Raw genomic sequence first — 24818 nt, forward strand, 5'->3', positions numbered from 1 at the left:
TTTTTCCCCAGTTGCCTGTTAGTCCCCTTGCTTTGAGATTGTTGTATAAACATACCTCACACAGCTCTAGTGTTTGGCCAAGAAGTAAAACATCAGAATGTAGGTTAAAAGGCAGGACAACGTTTGAACAATGTAAATAAATAAGTAATGGGTTGAATTAGGGGAAACAGTTATAAGTGAGCCTCTTGTACTGGAGAAAAAGGGAAATGGTATTCACTTATGGCCTGATCTGGCTCCCCTTGAATTCTGCCTGTTTAGTCTACCTAGCTCAGTAGTTCTATGCTGTGGCCTCCTATTATATCAGAAAAAAATTCCCTTACCCCTATTGTTCAGGGCCGCCCCTTGCATTTTGCCATAAAGGAAGGCCTCCCGGTAAAAAAAAGCTATGATCCTAGGCTTTTCTCCCAGACTCATTGCCGTAGTACTGAGTGCCTTACAAAATTATATTATTCCAGCAGGTAAACTAAATATAGTCTCACTCTTCAGTGCTCTCCTCCTTTCTCTGCATTGAAAGAGGGTTTTATTTTTATATTTCTCTATTGATATTTATTGTAGTAAAATCGTTATGAGAAAACAGTGGTGAAGCTTATAGCTTTTTCCTTTTGTCCAGAAGGCAGTTAAGGTTTACAGCCATTCTCAATTCTTATTAGGAATAGTGTGTAGGCATGGGCCAGTCCCCAGGAAGACTGTTTTCTGCTTTGACAAGTCTCACACTTGCTCTTGATAGACCCACAGAGTGCAAAACATCCACTGACTACAATGGAGCAAAATTGGCCCTTTCATTCATATTCTCTTTAAAGGCTGTATGCAGTCAGCTATTACAAAATGACTCCAAAACGCAGGATATGCGTAATAAATAGCAGTAAAACAGGATATTCATAATAAAATAGCAATGTTATCAGGCAAAAACAGAGAATGCTTTGTAGAGAAAGCATAAATATATTAAATTCGCTGAAAGAAGTATAGAGGCATAGAATGCCACTATAGGGATGAATGAGCTGTCTAGCTGCAAAAATGGCAAAACTCCACAAAGGATTAGAAACATAGTCAGGTTTAAAAATCAGAAGCTTGAAAACAAAATCCTTATTTTACTGATAACACCTAAGATTATGAAAAATGAAAACCCAAAATTGAAATTTTAATTTACTTTTCACCCCAATTATACCCCTTGTTTTAGTCAGTTTCACGCTCTGGTTCTCATGCCCTGTCACAATGCAGCAGTATTTCTGTTGCAAAAAAATAGAGGGAAATGCTTGAATAAAATGGAATTTCTTCTTTTTTTATCACACTGAAAACAATCCAATTAGCTTTTTTGTATTTTTGTCCTCGTTGTTTCTACTACCTGGGTGTCCCTCTACACATAAGAGCAGTGGAAACAGAATAGGAAACCAAGCTACCAAGTGGAAACACAGCATGGAGAGAGGAAGAGAAGGCTCTATAAAAATTGAAAGGGGAGTTGTCAAGGGGAAAAGACATAGGAAGCAAGTTATAAATATTTTTTCTCCTGTTAAGAAATCATGGGCAAGTTGGTCTTGACTCATACGTATGGAATAGGGGAGGGAGGGGAAGCTTTTAAAGAAGTCACCTCTTCTGAAGCACTGATGTTCAGGTCTGAGTCAATCTCCTTTTCTTATTTCCCTAAAAACAAAGGTGACAAGTCAAATGGGTATGTTATTTTTAAACATTGCTATTATGTTGTCCTAGAAAACTGAAATTTGACTTCCACCACCACAGTATCCATCTCCTTGGTCTGGTGCTTAGAGCAATGCAGTGGGAGTAAGAAGCCTGTGTTTTCATTGGGACTCTACCATTGACGTGCTGCATGACTTTAGGGTAGTTCATCTTCCATTGTGTGACTGAGTTTTCCCGGTTGTAAAATGGAGATCATATCTGCCTTTGGTATAGTGCTTTAAGAGTCTGTGAACATTGCTTCTAGAAGCACAAAGTATTATAAATGTTTCTGTATATATTCACAGTAAACTATCCCTAGAATTAGGCTCTTAGAATGGCAAACAAGTGACCACTAGTATTGCTACATTAGAGACTTTTGCGTGAATTATCCAATGCAGATCTTCAAACTCAGACATCTGCTTTGAATCCGGAATCTCTTGTAGGTTCTTTTCCTATTCCATTGGCAGAATATTGTCACACAGCAATACTAAGTTTAATATTAGCTGTAATATTAATATATTCAAAATTGGTTGAGCAGGATATACTGATTAAGGAGATGATGCAGCTTATAAGTGACGGAACTGAAATCCTGATGGGTATTTATAGTCAGATTGCATTTGATGAGCCTCCATAATTTCAGTGCAATAGCAATGATGATTCATGAGTGTCAGCTGCTTAAAAGTAAGGTCTATGGAACATAAATTTACAAAGGAAGAACTCTAGAATTATTCCTATTCCTTATGGAGTTATTTTGTTGCATTTCCAAAAGATCAGTCCTGGCACAATTGTAACCAAATGCTGTAAAATGCCATTGTATGGTACACTTGAGATAATACACAGCTTGGTGCAATTCATATTAGCTTTCCTACTCATGGCAGCATTTGATAAATTATACAGTAAATACATCCTCTTGTTCATATTTTTTCCAAACTAAGTTCTACACATACACTGTAAAAACTGATCAAGCTATTTCTCCTTCAGGCTGGGGAAAAAAAAAATCAAATCTATTTGGCCTGAATTTAGATGGTGCAGCAGTGAATAGGAGCTATTCATATAGACTCATAGACATTAAGGTTAGAAGGGACCATTATGATCATCTAGTCTGACCTCCTGCACAACGCAGGCCACAGAATCTCACCCACCCACTCCTGCAATAAACCTCTCACCTATGTCTGAGCTATTGAAGTCCTCAAATTATGGTTTAAAGACTTCAAGGTTCAGAGAATCCTCCAGCAAGTGATCTGTGCCCCATGCTGCAGAGGAAGGCGAAAACCCCCCAGGGCCTCTTGCAATCTGCCCTGGAGGAAAATTCCTTCCCGACCCCAAATATGGCGATTAGCTAAACCCTGAACATGTGGGCAAGATTCACCAGCCAGATACCCAGGAAAGAATTCTCTGTAGTAACTCAGATCCCACCCCATCTAACATCCCATCACAGGCCATTGGGAGTAACTACTACTAATAGTTGAAGATCAGTTAATTGCCAAATTCATGTTATCCCATCATACCATCTCCTCCTTAAACTTATCAAGCTTAATCTTGAAGCCAGATAGGTCTTTTGTCCCCATTGTTTCCCTTGGAAGGCTGTTCCAGAACTTCACTCCTCTGATGGTTAGAAACCTTCATCTAATTTCAAGTCTAAACTTCCTGACGGCCAGTTTATCTCCATTTGTTCTTGTGTCCACATTGGTACTAAGCTTAAATAATTCGTCTCCCTCTCCGGTATTTATCGCTCTGGTATATTTATAGAGAGCAATCCTATCTCCCCTCAGCCTTCTTTTGGTTAGGCTAAACAAGCCAAGCTCCTTGAGTCTTCTTTCATAAGACAGGTTTTCCATTCCTCGGATCATTCTAGTAGCCCTTCTCTGTACCTGTTCCAGTTTGAATTCATCCTCCTTAAACATGGGAGACCAGAACTGCACACAATATTCCAGATGAGGTCTCACCAGTGCCTTGTATAACGGTACTAACACCTCCTTATCTCTACTGGAAATACCTCGCCTGATGCGTCCCAAGACCACATGAGCTTTTTTCATGGCGATATCACATTGGCGGCTCATAGTCATCCTGTGGTCAACCAATACTCCGAGGTCCTTCTCCTCCTCCATTACTTCCAGTTGATGTGTCCACAGCTTATAACATAAATTCTTGTTATTAATCCCTAAATGTATGACCTTATTCTTCTCACTATTAAATTTCATCCTATTACTATTACTCCAGTTTACAAGGTCATCCAGATCTTCCTGTGTGATATCCCGGTGTTGCCTTCTCTGAATATTGCCTTCTCTGAATTGGCAATACCTCCCAGCTTCGTGTCATCTGCAAACTTTATTAGCACATTCCCACTTTTTGTGCCGAGGTCAGTAATAAAAAGATTAAATAAGATTGGTCCCAAAACTGATCCCTGAGGAACTCCACTGGTAACCTCCCTCCAGCCTGACAGTTCACCTTTCAGTATGACCTGCTGTAGTCTCCCCTTTAACCAGTTCCTTATCCACCTTTCAATTTTCATATTGATCCCCATCTTTTCCAATTTATTAATTCCCCATGTGGCATCAGATCAAATGCCTTACTGAAATCGAGGTAAATTAGATCCACTGCGTTTCCTTTGACTAAAAAATCTGTTACCTTCTCAAAGAAGGAGATCAGGTTGCTTTGGCATGATCTACCTTTTGTAAAACCATGTTGTATTTTGTCCCATTTACCATTGACCTCAACATCCTTAACTACTTGCGCCTTCAAAATTTTTTCCAAGACCTTGCATTCTACAGATGTCAAACTAACAGGCCTGTAGTTACCCGGATCACTTTTTTTTTTCCTTTCTTAAGAATAGGAACTACGTTAGCAATTCTCCAGTCATACAGTACAACCCCTGAGTTTACAGATTCCTTAAAAATTCTTGCTGATGGACTTGCAATTTCATGTGCCAATTCCTTTAATATTCTTGGATGAAGATTATCTGGGCCCCCCGATTTAGTCCCATTAAGCTGTTTGAGTTTCGCTTCTACCTCAGATATGGTAATATCTACCTCTGTATCCTCATTCCCATTTGTCATGCTACCATCGTCCCTAAGGTCCTCATTAGCCTTATTAAAGACTGAGACAAAGTATTTGTTTAGATATTGGGTCATACCTAGATTATCCTTAACCTCCACTCCATCCTCAGTGTTTAGCGATCCCACTTCTTCTTTCTTTGTTTTCTTCTTATTTATATTGCCCTGGAGGTTTTTCGCCTTCCTCTGTAGCATGGGGCACAGATCACTTGCTGGAGGATTCTCTGCTCCTTGAAGTCTTTAAACCACGATTTGAGGACTTCAATAGCTCAGACATAGGTGAGAGATTTTTCGCAGGAGTGGGTGGGTGAGATTCTGTGGCCTGCATTGTGCAGGAGGTCAGACTAGATGATCATAATTGTCCCTTCTGACCTTAATATCTATGAATCTATATGGCTACAGAACCTTTTACTATTGGTTTTAATTCCCTCTGCAAGGTCCAACTCTACTTGACTTTTAGCCATTCTCACTTTATCCCTACATGTTCTGACCTCAGTAAGGTAGCTTTCCTTGCTGATCCTTCCCATCTTCCACTCCCTGTATGCTTTCTGCTTTTTCTTAATCACCTCTCTGCGATGCGTGCTCATCCAGCTTGGTCTACAACTCCTGCTTATGAATTTTTCCCCCTTTCTTGGGATGTAGGCTTCCGATAGCTTCTGCAACTTTGACTTGAATTAATCCCAGGCCTCCTCTCCATTTAGATCCATAAGTTCTTCAGTCCAATTCACTTCCCTAACTAATTTCCTTAATTTTTGAAAGTCACCCCTTTTGAAAGATTTATTTTTGTTTATCCTTCCATTCAGTTCAAACTGAATGAGCTCATGATCACTTCAACCAAGGTTGTCCCCTACAACCATTTCTTCTATGAGATCCTCACTACTCCCCCAAACCAAATCTAAAATGGCATCCCCTCTTGTTGGTTAAGCAACTACTTGATGAAGGAATCCATCAGCTATTGCACCTAGGAAAGTCTGAGCCCTATTATTATTACTAGCACTTGTCTCCAGTCTATATCTGGGAAGTTAGTCTCCCATGATCACACAATTCCCATTAGTATTTACTTCACTAAAAACGTTAGAGGTTTCTGTCCTTATCCAGACTGGATCCCAGCAGTCTATAGCACACCCCAAGCACTATCACAGGGGAGGCTCTAGCAGTTTTCTTCCCCAATGTGATTTTTTGCCCAGACGGACTCTGTCTGATCCGTTCCATTGCTTCTTATTTCTTTACATTCTACCTCATCATGGATATACAATGCTACACCACCACCTTTACCTTTATTTCTGTCTTTCCTAAACAGCACATACCCTTCAATACCTGTAGTCCAGTCATGACTACTATTCCATCATGTTTCTGTTATCCCTATAATATCTGGTTTCACTTCCTGCACCAGTAGCTCTAGTTCCTCCATTTTGTTACCTAGGCTCCTCGCATTGGTGTACAAACATCTTAATTTTTGCTGTTTGGCTTTGATCACATTCTTTACCCGATTAGGCATGGCCATTCTACTGCCAGTGTGACCTATTGGACTGGTATCCATACTGCCCTTCCTCCTTATGTCCATTCTCCTACCCACAGCTGTATCCTCTCTTACTTTGTTTTCTTCCATCTCAATGTTAAAATCCGGTGTGGTGTGCAGGCCAAGTTTAGACAAGACACTTTTCCTGTTAGTGTGGTGTGCTTAGCCAACTACAACTTTGAACTTGCTATCATGGACCTCAGAAAATATCCTTATCTTTAACAAGTTTGAATTTATTTTGAAATACATTTTCACTATATACCAGTGAAGTCCCAAAAGATGACAGCTACTGCAAGTTGTTGCCTGTAACTGAACTATTTGGGAGGTATCCATCATGAACGCTGAGTTCTAATCAAACCAGAGCACTGAAGGCACTGGTCATCATTTGAATATAACCTAGTTGAAATATATGGCAGAAACTGAGTCAGGGACTGATGCAGCTGAAGTTAAAGGCATTCGTGGGGAGATGAAGATGAGCACATTTTGTGTCTTGATGAACTTGATCATCACTGCAGTGAAAGATAAACTTGGTCCTTATGTGTGAAAACTTATCTTTTGTGTTGGCAAATTGATGGAGTAAAGACTTCTGGGTCTCTAAAAGTAAAGCTGCAGAGAAATCAGATCTATCTAGATATGTCTGAAGATGCCGTTGAAAATATGGATGCCAGAATCACCAGGCTAAAACCACCACTGTTTATGTGGTTTGACTACTTTGAATCTAAACAAAGGCCTTCTGATTTAAAAAAAAAAAAAAAAAAAAAGCATCAGCCCATTATAGCACTAAACAAATTGACCATTTTCTAGACCATTTTACCCAGGTATTGCACGAGGACCAGGAAACAAAACATGGACAGAGTCACGGTGTGCTCCTAACACCAGCAACTGGAAGCACTAGTGGAGGAGTGGAGTAGACTAGTGCTGTTCAATATAATCAAATCTATATTAAAACAGATGGACATTATCCGTAATATTATTTAGGTAGCCAAAATAAAATATTTCATAGTGGCAGCTCTGACTTGCATTCTCAGACAGGTGGTGGTAGGGGCATTTTATGTTGTATACTAAAGCAAGGACAAAACAAAACTTACTACCAAATGGGTGTCAGGCACACTGAAAAGAAGAGAATACAAATAAGACCTAGGCACAGTACCCTAAAGGGAGAAAGCAGAATTTAGAAAAATGCTTCCAGACAATCTCAGCAGCAACAATATTTTATTTAAATTTAGTTAAGAGCATGAAACCACAGCTTCAGGATTGGGACAGCCATATTTTCATCTTGGACTACCACATTTGAAGTTTTAGCTGGTTAGGGACCAGTGATCAGAATGTATATTCTCATTGAGTCTGAGACCCATTAATTTCATCAGGCTTATTCAATATAAATTGGTTGTAGAATCAACACCTTATTGTCTGTCCATTCGGCGATTGGATCGCTGTTAATTTTTACATTTAATTTAAAAATGTAACAAATTTTTTAAAAGTACATTTCACTTAGTTATAATGAATTTGTTTTTGCGCTGAAAGGCCTGTAATGTGGGCCATTGCTACCATCCACTAGTGATGTGTTGCAGTTTTGCAAATGGAAATACAATTAGGATTAAGCTCTGTTCCTTGCACTAGAAGTAACAATAGTTTAGAACTCTGGAAAGTTCAGCCTCAGAGAATAAGGAGAACTTGTGAACGAACTCTTTGAATATTAGGAAGTTACATTTGGTCTTCCTAGGTTGGGGGCAGGAGAGCAAGGGGAACACTTCTAAAGTGGGGAGAGAAAAATGAAAAGGGGAACCCAAGCAGCCTCCCTACACCACATACACAAATGACTGAAATGCTACAGCCACAGATAAAGGCTCTGGCATATACTGCTTAAAAAGGCACTGATTCTGCCTTCAGTTACACTGGTGTAAATCAGAACTCCACTGACTTTAGTTGAATTACTTCAGAATTACAGTGGAGCAACTTGAAGGGTAGAATTTGGCCAAAAGTGAGTCACAGTATGGCTGCTTGCGGATCTGAAACATACTTTCTAAATGAATTTAATAACAAGGATGCCACAGTGGTTTCATTAAAATGTCATTTTTCCATGACAGCAATTGCAGAGTATGGTTTACTCAGAGCTCATGTTGTGCTTTATAGATCACCTTTAACTAGAGAATATGTAGTTAAGAAGTGCAGTCTGAAGTATGACATTTCTTTGGGAGTAAAGGTTTGCTGAAGTTGAAAGCAATATTCAGAAACAGGAGAAAACATAGTTAATGATCACATGACAAAGTTCTGAACAGAAAACTATTCTTTTGAAACAGTGTTGGTTCCATCTCTAATGTATCCCTCAGTAAAAATGTTTGGACCAAATCTGGTTGAAAACAGGCATGAATTAATAGTTGAAAAGCACAGGCACAAATTTATACAGGAGAGGCAGTATTAAGTTACACTCATATTTTGGAGGGCAGTAAGCCCCATGTATGTATCCACCTATAGAGATTATTAGTATTCCTGTCTTGAGTAACTTAGGCAGGGAAGAAGGTTTAGCAACTGTACGTGGAAAAGAGGGATCCTTGTGGGAACACAGACAGCACTTCTTGAGCTTTACACTCTATCCCTGAACCACCATTATGTGGTTCCACATGCAGAGAACACAAGGAGGGCCTGCAAACTGCCAGCTTCCAAAGTTTAGAAGGAACCAGGGTCAGAGCACAGCAATTACAGAACTGGTGACAGCTTGGAGCACAGCCACCAAATGTGCTGGTACTCAGTCTTGCAGTTTTAAAATAGAGAAGGTCATAAACTCGCACAAACTGGCTTTCAGACAGTTTTAGGGGTTTCTGAAAGTTAAACAACCATGACCAAAGTTTACGAAGCACATTCCAGCCATGAATCAATATATTCAAGTTTATATCGTAGATGAGGTATACTTCTTGAGTTGTTGCCTAAAAATTTTTGAAAACACCTCAGGGATGTTTTTGGGGGTTTTTTAAATGCCAGTACTAAAAATAGTCTATACGTCATTACTGTGGACCTCATTTATTCAGGACTCTGATTACTCATCTGTTTTGCTTTAAATTACATCAGTCATGTTGTGTACATGGCTGAGACTTTATTTAATTCCAGTATCAAAGAGCCTTTCTGCTTGTTTTATTATAAGCATGTATTTTAAGAAAGTTATGGTAGTCAATATGTAGAGTATAACTTTTAGTCATTGTAAAGCAACAGACTTGCCATATTTCTCAAATTATTTTAAGTGTGACTTTTTAAACATTAATGAAAAACGTGAATGATTGGCAGCAATGGAAGCCAAAGCCTTCTGTGTGCTCGTGAATTTAAGAGGTGAATGGTAGCTTAGTCTCCAAGCCTATTCAGCCCTTTACCTCTTTGCTAGGATTTAAAAACAAACAAACATGCAAATCATAATTTTCTCTCTTTATATTTGGACATTTGTCCACTTGGAACTGTGCTTCAAAGGTTTCATTTGTGGCACTAGCTGTGCATTTTTAAGTAACTGCTGTGGTACCATCTGTAATCCCTTTTTATTTTGAATCATCCCATAGAGGGGTGATTCAAAAACCAAAGTGGATCTCCTTTCTGAGAAAAATTGTGTAAATTTCCATTTCTGCTGCCATCCTTCCCCAAAGGCAGGATATGCAAGCAAAGAGTGTCCTCCTTATTGGATGAGCCATTGTTCTGTATTCGCCAAAAGAAAAAATAGGCATAGTACAGTGACTGAATTTTATTCTCTTTTAGGCTGAGTCTTGGTCTCATGGTTGTTTTGTTAATTTGGAAAGTTTGAGAAAAATCTCTTTAGCTGTTTGAGTTATTGATGAAGGAAAAAACTAATCTTTCCATTTATAAAGAGAGACTTAATAGCTCAAAAATTGCAGACTTCAAACTTAGAATGTGGCTAGGATAGCTGAGGAATTGGTTGCCTTGCTAAGGCTTAATCTACATTCAAATTTGCACCTGGTTTATTTATTTATATAATTTATTTCAGCGAGTGGGCCATAAAACAAAGTTTTTAGCTATTATAAATGTACAATTGAGCTTGCTAAATACCAAATTCCTAAAGATTTTTGTGGAACTTAAAGGCACCCAGCTCCAGTGAATGATGAGGTGAGATATTAACGTAGGGAACCAGGAGATCTCTGCTCGGTTTCCTTCCTAGTTTAGCAGGGAATTGAACATAAGTGAGATGCAGTGCTGATGGAATTTGTGTGAGGGAACTGTATCTCTCTCTCCTACAAGTCCTGCCATCTGCAGAGTTCATAAATGCTGTTTATGCACTGTGAATAACTTCTTAATGCTTAAATAATCATAGCTATTTATCAAACTGAATTTACAAGCTCTGCAATTATATATTGCTCTTAACTTCCCCAGAACCTCTCAGGGAAGTTGCATCTGCAGAGTCCTTCATGTTGCTCCCAAAGTGTCAGAAGGGGCCCTTTAATAGTGAGAGGAGGGGGGAAATGCCATCAGCCATAGTAAATGCCATCAGCCTGTTGTTTATGAAGGCTAATGTTCAAAACAACTTTGAAATTTTTAAACTAAGCCATTTTTGAGTTACGAGCCCACCAAAAAGTTAGAAGTCTTTTAAGTGCCAGGTCTCCGAAATTAATCAATCTCAAACTTCCAACAACAAAAATGCCTCTTTGGACCAAGGCCACACCTGATACTTCTCAAAAGGAAGTTTTAGAAAATGTTCAAAGGGGTCAAAATCAGGATCACTATAGAAAGTGTCATAGCCTTCGCTATATGAAGTCATTCAGGCCACTAATCTCTTTCTGAATTATGTAGAACAGTTTTAACTGGTTCAATATTTTTCCAAATTGGACCACAGCACCCCTTTAGTTATAACTATGAAAAAATGCATGAAGTGTGTTAGTGTTTCTTAAATAGAGTCCTGCATCAGTGTCAGTCCGTCTGTTACACCTGACTTTAACAAGACCGGCAGCTTTGTTTTCAGTTTCCTAGTAATACTTGCATCCTAACCTAGATATTTGTTTCCATTTAAAGGAGTTCCTTCAGTGGACACCACAGCACTCAAGAAAGAGAATGCTCTCCTTAAAGCTACAGACTCAGTTCATTATGATGATGCTGATGAGACAAATGTGAACTATCAGCAAAAGCAACAAAAACAGACTTTGCAGTCCCTTTTTTCCATGCTTCGAGAAGAGTTTGAACGGATGGACTCGAGGATACTCCCTCTGTGTCTCCATCAGGTATCCCGTGTATCAGCATGTTGTTACATGTGATTATATTTTTATACTATTTTTTGTCCTAGAATGTGTCCTCGCTGGAAATAAAAAATACTTTAACACGTTTTAGGTAACACATGCGAAAGTCCTACTGTAGACAAGTGAATTTGTAGTTTTAAGATATGTTATGTGGTTCAGGAAAACCCTAAGGGGGAGGTTTTCCTTAACTATCTAGTACATGTTAAAACTGCAAATTACCTTGTGTTAAAATCTTAGTATAGACATGTTAAACCACACCTTTTTTTATGGATATGGTCCCAGAGTAGGGTTGCCAGACACCCAGTTTTCGACCAGAGCACTGTTGAAAAGGGACCCTGGTGGCTCCAGTCAGCACTGCTGACCAGGCCACTAGAAGTCCGGTTGACAGCGCAGCGGGGAAAAGCAGGCTCCCTGCCTGTCCTGGCTCCACACAGCTCCCGTAAGTGGCTGGCATGGCTGGCTCCTAGGTGCATGGGCGGCCACAGGGGTTCTGCATGCTGCCCCCATCCTGAGCGCTGGCTCGGCAGCTGCTGTTGGCTGGGAGTTGTGGGATGGCACCTGTGGGCACGGGTAGTACATGGAGCTCACTGGCACCTCTGCCTAGGAGCTGGACATTCCAGCTGCTTCCAGGAGCCATGCGGAGCCAGGGCAGGCAAGGAGCCTGTCTTAGCGCCACTGTGCCTCTGACCAGCGGTGCCTGGCTAGAGCCCGCACCCAGACCCCTTGCTCTAGGTTGGAACCCCTTCCCGCACCCTAACTCCCCCCCAGACTCCACACCCCCTCCTGCATCCCAACCCTTTGCCCCAGGTTGGAACCCTCTCCCGCACCCTAACTCCCTTCCAGAGCCTGCACCCTTCACCCCCGCCCTCACCCTTCCAGCACCCCTACCTCAACCCTGAGTCCCCTCCTGGAGCCTGCACCTCACACCTCCTCCTGCACCCCAACCCCTTGCCCCACTCCTGAGCTCCCTCCCCCACCCGAACTCCCTCCCTCATCCCCATCCCCACCCCAGAGCCCACACCCCCAGCCAGAGACCACCTCTCTGCCCCAGCCCTGAGCCTGCTCCTGAACCCCTCATTTCTAGCCCCACCCCGGAGCCCGCACTCCCAGCTGCACCCCAATCTGCTGTCCCAGCCCAGTGAAAGTGAGTGAGGGTTGGGCAGAGAGAAGGGGGCATAGAGGGAATGGGGCCTTGGAGAAGGGGTGGGATCGAGGGCAGGGCAAAGGTTTTGGTTTTGTGCAATTAGAAAGTTGGCAGCCCTATCCCAGAGTTGGTTACACACAGTTTAGGGGGGACACATTCCTTTAAAATCATGAAAAGATTAGACATTGGTATAAGTAATTGGTTCTCTAAATAGCATTTTAATCTGGAAATACTCTTATTGCAGACCTAGCTTAATGTATGGATCATAAGGATCACTCTTACTCAGTTGAAGGTAGTTATTCCATTAATATGTGCTGATGATTCTTCTTCCATGTAACCTGACATAGTGCAGTCACTATCTTAGCTCTACATTAGGCCAAGAGAATAGGCAGTGTTGTAAGATGTATAGCTGTGGATTTGAAAAATAAGTGAGAATTGATGTACAGCTGTTTATTTCTAGCAACAGGCTAGTGGCTTTGCTCCCCTGCAAAGGGTGACTGGAAGTGTGACTATAATGTAGCATAGATACGTGGCTAGGATCTTTTGAACTATAATACACAGTTCAACAGTGTTGGTTTGCTGAATGTTGGCTCTACATCAGGAATCGGCAACCTTCGGCATGTGGCCCTCCCACGGTAAGCACATCCTTTGGCCTGTGCCACTTCTCGCAGCCCCCATTGGCCTGGAACGGCAAACTGCGGTCAGTGGGAGCCGCGATCAGCTGAACCTGCGGATGCAGCAGATAAACAAACTGGCCCGGCCCACCAGGGGGCTTACCCTGGTGCGCCGTGTGCTGAAGGTTGCCGATCCCCTGCTCTACATATTGACCAGAAGGATGTATTTTGAGGGGATCACTTTAGCTTCCTTTTTCTTATAGTGTCTGACAGTGCTACTTGATGGACTTATTCTTTTGCCACCGTTGTTGAAAACAGTGTTCTCATTTGAAACTGCTCTTCAGCTGATTTCTGCGGAATAGTGGTTCCTTTGCTGCTGCATTGCCTCTTGTTGTCAGTCATATAAATTATCAAAATGAGTAATAAATAAAATAGGTGTCAGGTTCCATAAATATATTTTACATTAAAAAATAAATATTTTACTGGCAGTTTACATTAGCAGTGGAATTTTTCAATTTTTAAAAAATGGTGCTTTAGTGAAAAGTTCTATTTCCTTGCATTAATTATGTATGTGAAACTTTGTTAGCACTAATTTAGTCTCTTGCCTGAAACAGTCTCTAAGTTTTGTGCTGGCTCGTGAATATCAACACCATATAAAGAAGGCAGTGTAAATAGTGCAGAGATCTCAAAGTGCTTTACATATATTAATTAATTTATCCTCACAACACCTCTGTGAGTATGGAAGCAGGTAAATTCTAGTTGTTGTTCTCCCCAATTGAGGTACAAAGAGGCAGATTCTTTCAAAGTCATGCAGGAAGCCTCTGGCAGAACTGAGAATAGAATCTGTTTCCTGACTCCCAGCCATGTGTCCTAACCACAAGACCAACCGTCCTTCCTGAGACAAGTGAAACAAGCCCTAATAAAATGGTTGAAAGAAAGTCAATAAGTACTTGACACATTGGCCATAGTATATTTTTATTAAGCTGGAAAAAATCAAATGGTTGGAGAACAAAGCTTGTTCTTTTCTTGTGAAATGAGCAGTAATTAGAGCATCATCTTCTTTGGAATGGATTAATCTGTCATGAAGGGCCTGATTTACTAATACAGCCTGCCAATAACTTGTATATGTAATGTGTTTCTATCATTTTCTAATATGATGAGCCGTAACGTCTCACAACTGTTCACCCAGTATAGAATTAATTTTAATCACCTTTTTATTTCATATGAACAAGTGCAATTTAAAACCAACTGCTGTATTACAGAATCACTAAAGCATTAAAATTCAGAATGGTATAATAAAAAGCTTACAATAATTTTTTTCCAGGCATCAGTATTCTAGAGGGTGTAATAAGGATTAAGTTTAATTAAGCAGAAAATTATCCTTTGATGTTTAACCCCAGAACATGCTTTTCAGATTTCTAGGAGTGTGCACATAATTTGTTTCTGCCATTAGAAAACAAAAAATATAAATGCTCCTTGAGTTGTTCCAGGAATTTCTGGGACTACCATTCCAGGCAGCAGCCAGAATATACAAAAATATGAGTCTTAGAATTCATCTGTCAATTCCCCTTTGGAGATGTTGGCTCAGAATAGACTAGTAGGACTGCGTGCCAGGAACACCCAATTTGTAACCCAAGTTCTGCCACTGACTTGCTTTGTACCTTGGGCAAGCAAAAATACTTGCTATATTCTACACCTATCCTACTATGGCATTCAGGCTATTTGTCTGGGAGTTCGGCTGCTGCTAAATACTTGCAGTTCTGGCTTTCCAGTACCAATTGAAAGTCCATTGCTACATAATCAGTAACATACCCATTCTAGTAAACTCGGCATTTAAAAAATTAGTTTTGTGAAGACTACATTGATACTATATCTTGGTTTTATTTCCATGTCCATGTTTTGATATGGAAAGTTTCTCATGGTAACTCACTGGTGAATATTATTGGTCCCCTTCTGTGCCAAACTACAGAATATAAGAGTTATTTGTGCCCCAAGCTGGGAAGTCTTAGCTCTTTAGCTGCAGCTGTAGCACCTCATGCTTTTAGCTCTGGAGATCTCCACTTTAGTCCTCAGTGCTTTGGCCGAGATGATGGCCATCACTCTGGTATTTAGCTTCAGGTTATAGGCTGGTTGAGTTTCAAAGATTAGAGGTGAATCTAACCTCTTCTTTTTCTTCTTTCTTGCATTAATCCCATCAAATGGGGTCTGCTCTATGAGTCCTCTCCCTCCAAAGTACTCGTTCAATGCCGTATCCTCTATCATATTACGTACTGACCTGTCTTCCTTTATGACATCCCCCCACTTCTTCTTGGGTTGACTGGTCTGTCTTTTTTTTCTTGGTGGAGTTTCTCAGTACTGTGCTTTACATGACCAAACCATCTCAGCCTGCACTTCCTAATTTTTTGTTTATGGGTGTTAATTTGAGTACATCTCTAACATACACATTCCTTGTGTGGTCTTTCTTACTTATACCATTCATCTACCTCAACCGTCGCATTTCTATGGAACAGATTATTTGCTCATGTTTCTTCTTTGTTGCCTAACACTTAGCACCAGACATTAAAACCAAACGGACCATGGTTTTATAGACTTTCCCTTTTAATCTTCCTGTCACATGCTAAACCAATTATCTCTCCCCATTTGAGCCACGCTTTTATTGAAGCTCTCATTTCATCATCCATTTCCACATTTTCCTGGATTCTGGAAACCAGATACTTGAAACTTTGCATTTTCAGTATTGTCTGTCCCTTTAGTTTCAAGAAATTAAATACTATATACTCTGTTTTTCCTCTGCTTATTTTGAGCCCATGTCTCTCCAACAGACTAATCTAACCTTTCTTAAACATTTTTACATGATCTTCTGAAATATTACTTCAAATAATCAGTCTTCCCTCCTTACTTAATTTTTACCGGTACCTGTCCTTGGCAATGTTTTGATTTCCAAATTAAACCTGAAATGGTACTGTGGATTGTATATGGAACAGGCAAAGTTCACTAGCCTTCTGTATCTATCTGCCAGATAGCTTTTTGTTTGTTCTGACACGCATGGGTTAGGTCAGCCTAGATCTGGTAGAACAGTCTTTAAATGCTGTGTCTCTATGTTTCTCATTGTTTTCCTTTGGCAGAACTGTCACTTAAAGGTCATGTTTAACCCCTTCTGTTACAGCAATGTCATTAAAAGGGGAAAAGACGTAAGTTGGTTCTACCTCATAAAATCTATAATGCAGGTCATAGAGCTGCCATCTGGCTTCATTTTGTGCCTGCTGTCATGTTGAAGTTTTTTTGGATCTCAAGACCCCGGGCTTAGTGAATTGAGGAAAGATGGGTAGATGCTCTTCCACATGGGTCCTGCAGTTGGTCCTTTCTGTTTCCTGCAGAAAAATTTTTTATCAGAAGTCTGGCAATAATTGGTACTTTTCTTAAAGCCCCAGGTCCTGAAATCCTGAGCTTTTCATGAGGATTTCAGCTTTCATTTAAAAAAGTTTCTGGCCTGTGTAGTTGCAGAAAAAAGCTTGACTGTCATCTATAAACTCAAAAACTAGAAGAAAAATAAAAAAGACCTGTTTTTTTTTAAATTTTTAATCTTGCAATTTTTTTTGAGGCCCAACTCATGATTTTCAAATGTTTGGAGTTCACAGTGCTGTGAAAGGGACCTAAAGAGGAGAGTAGTTATATCTGTGGCCTGTGACAGGCTGCATTCCCCCTCCACCACCACCACACCTCTAAAGTTCTCTATCCAAAAATTGCTCTTGCATGATAAGTCAGGACATTGGCCCTTCAGAAAGAGTGTTCCCCATTTCACCTTTTAGCAGATTGTGCTGTAGCATTACTCAAGAATTCCCTCTCTGCAATGATCTTACTTCCTGCAGTCCTGAGGGAGAAATATCTGATAAGAGAATTCATACTCTCATCCCTTGCATGTAAGTAGAAATGTGCACCATCTAGAATGCCTTAATATAAAGCTCTTTGTTGTATAATCACTTAAGCATAAAAACCTATCAGTTTAAAAGATCTAGAACCCAACTAACGTTTGGGCTTATCGTTTTCCGTGAATATAAGAACAAGGAGTTATATTTGCTACTTGTATGGTCTTGTCAGTATTTATTGTTTCCTACTCACTTGGTTAATCTCAAAGACCAAATATTCGTCTGCAAAGTACAACTTTTTTGAAATATATCTGTTTGTCTTAAAATGAATATAGTGGATGGGGTTTTTGTGTTTTTTGTTTGTAAAATTATTTGATTTTCCTTTTAAAAAACCTTTCCTGGAATAACAACTTTTATGTCTAGTTTTAACATGGAGCAAATGTATACAAATAAAATATGAACTCTTAAAAATTAAGATAATATTATACATGCATGACTATAATAAAGAATCAAAGAATCGTGATGTTAAACATTATTTTCTTTTTCTTTTTCCTTTACAGATAGCTGAGGCCTATTTTCAGGAGGAGGAATGTATCCTTTCATTGATCAAAATTAACAGTGCTCCATTTTGTAAAAAAAAGTAAAGTGGCGTCATAATAAAAATTTGAAAGGAAAACTGACTTTGATGGTTCACAGGCTGTGGATGAGGGTTAGGAAAAGGTGAACATGCCATGTTTTATACATGAGTAAGCCTACAATATGTGCTTTCTGCTGTGTTTTCTTAGCCAGCTAGCTGGAGTACAAGTAAAGAAATAAATCCCCTTTCCCAAAGCTGTACTGATATAATTGGTAATGCCTGCCAGAAACAAAGACATAAGCAAAACAGTTATATGCTTCAAAGAAATCAACTGTTTTACATGAGAAATTCTCTTCTGAGTATTAGGCATTAAGAATATGCCTTATCCAAATAGGATATATATCCTAATTTATAAAAATACTACTGTAGTGATGGTGGGCCTTGTGTGTGTGTGTTCTACTGACCTCTGCATCAGGATAATGATAACTAGTGCACAGTGTTGAAGGAGAACTTGCGGGTAACAAAAGCAAAACAATGACGTATGATTTTATGTTACATAGGTATAAAGTTTAGTTTAATAGTTTCTCAAACCACAGACAGTTGCTTCTCGGAACAGCTAGTTCTGGGGCACACATGGGGAGAGGTTACTCTTGACCTGTTCCTAAATAATACACAGGACTTGATTCCAGGAGTTGAGCCAGTCATGGTGACTATAACATAATCTAAGTTAATTTCATCCTAGGAGGATTGATCATACTAAAACCTAATGCTGTGATGTTATACTTTAGGAAGTATGGTTTTTCAAAAAACTTGGAAACTCTTTAGAACCTAAAGATGAAAGCTAAGCAATATATATCCTTAGTATGGGTGTGGAGGCTACTTAAGTGTATCACATTACTCATGGAACTTATGCATATCCTTAAACAAAAAATAAAGCAGGCAATTTAAAAATCATTATGATTAAATAGCAAAATACAAGATTTTACAAGTCTCAGAAAGTATTCTTCCAAATATGGAAATCTAGCCCAAGTGATATTAAACTGTATTTAGAAAGGGATAAAGAATAATTCTGAAAATACTGTAAAGCTAGTATTTAAAATAGAATGTATGTCACCATCTTGAGCATTACTTTTGGTCATCCCATCTGAAAAAGGGATAAGAAAGAAAGAAAATAAATGAAAATGTAGAGGCATGGGAAATATTTGTCAGTGAGATTAAAAGATTAGGACTATTTAGTTTAGAGCAAACATGACAGAAGTACAGTATAGCGAAAACCACATGGGTGCTCACATTTCATACTAGAAGAACGTTGCTTTAATTGAAAAGCAATACATTGAAAGCTAGTCAAAGGAAATATGTTTTTAACACTATGCTTAGTGAAGCTGTCTAACTCAATGCCACGAGACAGTGGGGCAAAGAATTTAGAATGGATTAGACATTTATATCAATAGTAAGGGTAGGTAAAATTGTGCTAACTATAATAAATATTTGTAAGGGATAACAGCTCTTGCAACCATTAACTCTGTGGAAATAGGAAAGAATTTACCCCTAACTGTACTCTTGCATAATTATTCATGATAGGGATTTTAAACCTTCTTCTGAAGAATCTGATATTAATCAGTGGAGACAGGATACCAGATTAAATGTGCCATTGGTCTGATCCAATAAGGCAATTGCTGTGTTCTGTGTTTTATTTTCTACTAAGTTTATACAAGGCAAGGAATATGAACTCCTTTAGTGCTGTTTGTTTATGTCATTTGTATCCCATAGTTAGTAAAAAGAGCAAGTACTTCTTGTATCTTTATGGTGGTTACTATAGTATTTTATTTGGTATAAATAATGCAAATATTGTGTCTATATACTCAGAACCTGATTCACTCTGTTTTTATTTCCAGTATATTGCCAAATGGAATTTGAAATAGCTGAATGTGTAAACACCTGGCAAGAGGTGGTTTAAAATGGAATGATTGTTAGCTAACTTCATACTGCTTGGCAGGAGAAGAATTAGTAGGAAAGTGTACAGCTTTTAGAACGGATTTGCAGACACAGTGAAGGCCCTGCAGAGGGGGGGAAAGAGATGGTTGGTAAAGGAGGAATGCAGGGCCAGCTCTAGGATTTTTGCTGCCCCAAGCAAAAACATTTTTGGCCACCCCCGCTTTTTTTGGTGTACACCCCGGCTCCGCCCCTTCTCAACCCCTTCCCCAAATCCCCAGCCCCACCTCCTCCCCCGGGCATACCACATTTCCTCCCCCCCCCCCCCCGGCTTCTTGCGGCTCCCCCCCACAACTCCCCACCCTTGCTCACCTCCGCTCTGCCTGCTCCCCTGAACACGCCGCTGCTCTGCTTCTCCCCCGTCCCTCTCAGGCAAGGGAGAGGCAGTGTGTTCAGGGGAGCAGGCAGAGCAGAGGTGAGTGGTGGGAGGGGAGCACAGGAAGTAACGGGGGGGTAGAGGAACCGCTCCCCGCCCCAGCTCACATCTGCTCCACCACCGCCTCCCTCCCCGAGCGTGCCGCCGCTTGGCTTCTCCTCCCTCCCTCCCAGGCTTGCTGCTCCAAACAGCTGTTTTGTGCGCTGCAAGCCTGGGAGGGAGGGGGGAGAAGCAGGGTGGTGGTGGCGGCGTAGTCAGGGGAGCAGGTGGAGGCGGAGTGGAGGCGAGTTAGGGCGTGGGGGCACATTCCTAGGGGCGGCATGGCTGGCGCCGGAATGCCGCCCCTAGAACTGTGCCACCCCAAGCACCTGCTTGTTTTTCTGGTGCCTAGAGCCGGCTCTGGAGGAATGGTCAGCATAATCTCAAAATATTTCACAAAAAATGAGACCCCTTCATACTTCAAAAATAGATTGTCTGAGGAGTAACTTTTGCTGGTGGCTGTTCACACCTTACTGCAGCTGTGCAAACAAAGTATTGTATTAGAAGTCCTTGTCCTAAGAAGGGGAAATCAAAATGCTTGCAGTCCTTTAAAGTTATGCCCTGTGTTTTGTCTAACAGGTTTTTGGTGAAGATGTGTTCTTTGGGAAGAGATAAATTGCCTCGAAGTGCTACTTTATTATTATTGGTTAAGCTTCTACAGCAGGGGTCGGCAATCTTTGGGAAGTTGTGTGCCACGTCTTCATTAATTTAAGGTTTCGCTTGCCAGTAATAAATTTTACATTTGCAGGGGCCCCCCGACAGAACCCCCAACTGGTAGCGGGATGAACAGGGCCGGCGGCCGGGCCCCCGGTTGGCAGGGTCCAGTGGATGGAACCCCAGACCGGCAGCGAGCTGAGCAGCTCAGCATGCTGCCGGTCTGGGGTTCCGTCCTCCAGCCCCGCTCAGCCCACTGCCGGCCTAGATGGACAGAACCCCAGTCTGGCAGCGGGCTGAGTGGGGCTGGCAGACAGAACCCCAGACCAGCAGCGCGGGCGGCAGATGGAATCCCAGACTGGCAGCGCGCTGAGCTGCTCAACCCACGGCCAGCCCGGGGTTTCGTCCATCCAGGCCAGCAGTGGGCTGAGCGGGGCTGGCGGCTAGGATCCCGGCAGGCAGCAGAGTGCCACTAAAAATCAGCTCTCATGCTGCCGGTTACCGACCCTTGTTCTACAGTATGCTTAGTGCTGTTCAAAACACAGAGGAAATGCACTTGATGTCTTTGGATGTGAGTGGTTCTGTCTTTGAGTGTAGTAATGCTTGTCTTTGCTTTTAGGGTGATTTTTTTTTTCAATAAGTAAGTTAACACAAAAATGTATAATGTACCTGCACTTAGACTCATAGTTGATCAAATATGCTTTCTCGGGGTCAAACTTTGTGGAAAGAGATGATAATGTAATAAAAGAATCTTACATGCTGCTTTTAGGAAGATATATTTTCAACTCTTTTTCAGTTTTTGTTTAGTTTAATAATTTATTCAAGTCTATTAGAGTGCTGACCATATAACCACTCACACAAGTACCAAAATGGATGTATCAGGTTTCAGTCATAGAACTAGACTATGTCCTTTTGAATGTGGTATCAAATGTAAGTATATCCCAATATGTCTGTCTGTATCTGTATTTCTCTTTAACCTTCCATTCAGATGAGAAGGCAATGAAGTTCATTCAGCTTGAACGACTATATCATGAGCAGCTACTTGCAAATCTTTCTTCCATTCAGGAGCAGTGGGGTAAGTACAGTCTGTTCTAATGTGGTGGAGAGGAGAGTTATCTTTTAGATAAGCTTATGGAACTTGTTCTTTCTAAATAATAAAACAAATATTTTTCCAGTCAATACTGTGTTGCAAAAACAAAAGTAGCTTTTTCACCAGAACCTTTAAGAGCCTGTCATGAGAAAATTATTCTTTCCTTGGATTTTTCTCTTGTCGTCTTTGTGAAGAAAAGGCATGCTTAAGGGATCATTCTTTGTCTTGGTCAGTTTCTATACTTTGAATTCGCTACCATGGTCGATTCTTATATTCTCTGGTGAAACTAGCATGACATTTGTTTCATTTCTTGAAAACACAATTTATTGTGTCATGATGATATGCTTTTTATCTAGAGTCTTCTTCGTAATTGTACAGCGTACACAGAACAGATTTGTTTTACTGATAAAAAACAAAATTGGACTTGAACATATTTTGCCATAGACTAGTCTCTTTGGCTTCCACATTTTTATGGCTAAATACATGCTAATTTGTAGCAGCATGGCTAAAACTATTTGTGGTTTAATTTAGAAACAAAGTGGAAAACAGCAGTGCCCAGTACAGTTACAACTCTGAGTAATTCAGCTAAAGGACTTAACAATGAAGAGTTAGAAAATCTTGCTAAACTTTGTACATCACATCAAGAGTAAGTATAGCAAACTTTATTACTTTAGCAAGTGAAAGTGTACTTCCTTGTTATCTGTATGGCAGATTTTTGAAATGGATTCAACTACATCCCCCAAAATAAAAATTGTAGCAGTTGATTTTAAATGGGTCAAAATCAATTCACAACTGCAAGGCAGATGCAGTTCTTGATAGGAAATGTTTGGTTTTAATCTGTAGTAAGAATACTTTGTTCTACAGTAACTTCTCAAACTGGATTAATATTGTTAAAAATATTTCTACAGAGTCCAGGTATTACTTTGATAGTCTGGGGAGTTGAAGAGTTTATACTTGGATCACATTACTGCCTTCTTTTGCTGAACTGGTGAGGATTCAGTTGGACAAAATTGTCGTTTAGTCCCCAAATATACAGTTATGATCAGTCATATTGGGGTGGCAATCCTCAAATAAAGTGTGATATGATGTAGTGTTTGCTAATAAAGTTACTATTCAAGATGAAACAAAACAGCAGATGAAAACTGTGTACTATAGAGATACCGGATTCTACCGTCTGATGTAGTTATCTGATCATGTTCTGGCAAGACACAAACACAAATAATTCAAACATAAAAATCATCAATGAGGAGCTTTTAAAAGTTTAAAGTTCAAAGTCTGGTGCCTGCAGTACTAGAAGGTTGATGAAGCATGCTAGTGACTTGCACTTTAACCATAGCATAATTCTTGCCACGGCTTGCATTTAGCAAGTCATTCAGAAAAGATTACAGTAATATCAATCAGTGGCTAACAGTTGGGTCCCTTAAAACCAAGGTGTTTAGGCATGAGAGTTAAGTAGTTTCTTTCTATACAGCAGAGGAGCTGCTCTCATATTTTTGAGTTTCTCTAGTGCCATTGGGAAGGAATGCACTACAGGGACTCTCTTTACCTGAAGCAATTATATTAATAATAAATAATAGTGCTTAGCTCCTTTATTTATTTATTTTATTTATTTGTTTGTTTGTTTTTTTATCGTAGTGTCATAGAAATGTAGGGCTCAAAGGGACATTGAGAAGCCATCAAGTCCAGCCCTCTGACTATACTTAACAAGTGTTTGCACAACCTGTTTATAAAAACCTCCAGTGAGGATTCCACAACCTCCCTTGGAAGCCTTATTCCAGTTTTTCACCACTCTTATAGTTAGAAAGTTTTTCCTAGTATCCAATCTAAATCTCCCTTGCTGCAGATTAACGCAGTTACTTCTTGTCCTACCTTCAGTGGACGTGGAGAACAATTGATCACAGTCCTCGTTGTAGTTTGATTACGGTTTTGAGTATGGTCTTTCAACCAGTTATGCACCCACATTCTAGTAATTTCAGGTGGACTACATTTCCCTAGTTTGCTTATGTGAGAATGTCATGCAGGACTGTGTCAGAAGCCTTTCTAATATATTTATATAACATTATAAGATAACAAGAGGCACCATGGCCTGAAGGTCAACAGACTTGGGACTGTTCTGGACTGGAGGGAGCCCTTTCTGAAGGAAAGAGGCTCTCACAGTATACCTGGACAAAAAGTCCCCTTTCTATTATGTTGAGGCTATGTCTACACTACCGTGGGATCGATGCGGCTGTGATCAGTGCACTGGGGGTCGATTTAGTGGGTCTAGTGAAGATCCTCTAAATCAATGGCAGATCGCTCTCCATGGTCTCCAGTACTCCACCGGGAGTGAGAAGAGTAAGGTAAGTCAATGGGAGAGCGTCTCCTGTCGACCCAGCGTGGTGTAGACACCGCAGTAACTCAATCTAAGCTACGTCTACTCCAACTACATTATTCATGTAGCTCAGATTGACTTAGAATATCAAGGTTGGAAGGGACCTCAGGAGGTCATCTAGTCCAACCCTCTGCTCAAAGCAGGACCAATCCCCAGTTTTTGCCCCAGACCCCTAAGTGGCCGTCTCAAGGATTGAACTCACAACCCTGGGTTTAGCAGGCCAATGCTCGAGCCACTGAGCTATCCCTCCCCCACACTACACCACAGTAGGGTAGACATAGCCTGAGAGTGCTACAACGCAGGCAGCTGCATGGATCTCAACTGTGATAGTGTGGCACAGAGAGAGAGAAATAAACTCTCAAGCAGGTCCAAGGCCATTAAAGTGTTGGTATTAACCAACAAAGCACTGAAACTCCACCCAGAAACCCACAGGCAGCCAGTGCAAATCTGGAAGGCGGCTGTTATATGTCTGAAGCAGGATCCTCCACTTAACAAGCAGCATTCTGCACTTGTCCGATGGACTTAAGGTAGAGCCCCAAATGGAGCATATTGCAGTAGTCTAGCCTTGAGGTGACAGTCATGAATCACTGCATTGAGATTTGCTTTGGTAGGAAAAGACTACAGTGTCCT

General features: G+C 40.5%; 1 protein-coding gene and 1 long non-coding RNA gene across 7 annotated transcripts in view; one reads left to right on the plus strand and one right to left on the minus strand.

The window, feature by feature from the left end:
* The window catches only part of CNST (consortin, connexin sorting protein), a 100203-nt gene that overhangs the window by 42461 nt on the left and 32924 nt on the right, over window positions 1-24818 (plus strand). For all 6 annotated transcript variants that reach the window (XM_048843669.2, XM_048843667.2, XM_048843670.2 and 3 more), the window contains 4 exons: window positions 11245-11450; window positions 17650-17680; window positions 21716-21802; window positions 22349-22463. In XM_048843669.2, coding sequence (XP_048699626.2) covers window positions 11245-11450; window positions 17650-17680; window positions 21716-21802; window positions 22349-22463 — 439 coding nt within the window. The remainder of the gene's footprint in view (window positions 1-11244; window positions 11451-17649; window positions 17681-21715; window positions 21803-22348; window positions 22464-24818) is intronic.
* On the minus strand, window positions 14420-20031 carry LOC142071608 (uncharacterized). Its single transcript, XR_012667732.1, has 2 exons — window positions 19971-20031; window positions 14420-16594 (listed from the first exon to the last, which is right to left on the minus strand). It is a non-coding gene; the product is annotated as an uncharacterized LOC142071608 (long non-coding RNA).

The sequence above is a fragment of the Caretta caretta genome, chromosome 3, assembly GCF_965140235.1.
Source record: "Caretta caretta isolate rCarCar2 chromosome 3, rCarCar1.hap1, whole genome shotgun sequence".
NCBI lineage: Eukaryota > Metazoa > Chordata > Testudines > Cheloniidae > Caretta > Caretta caretta.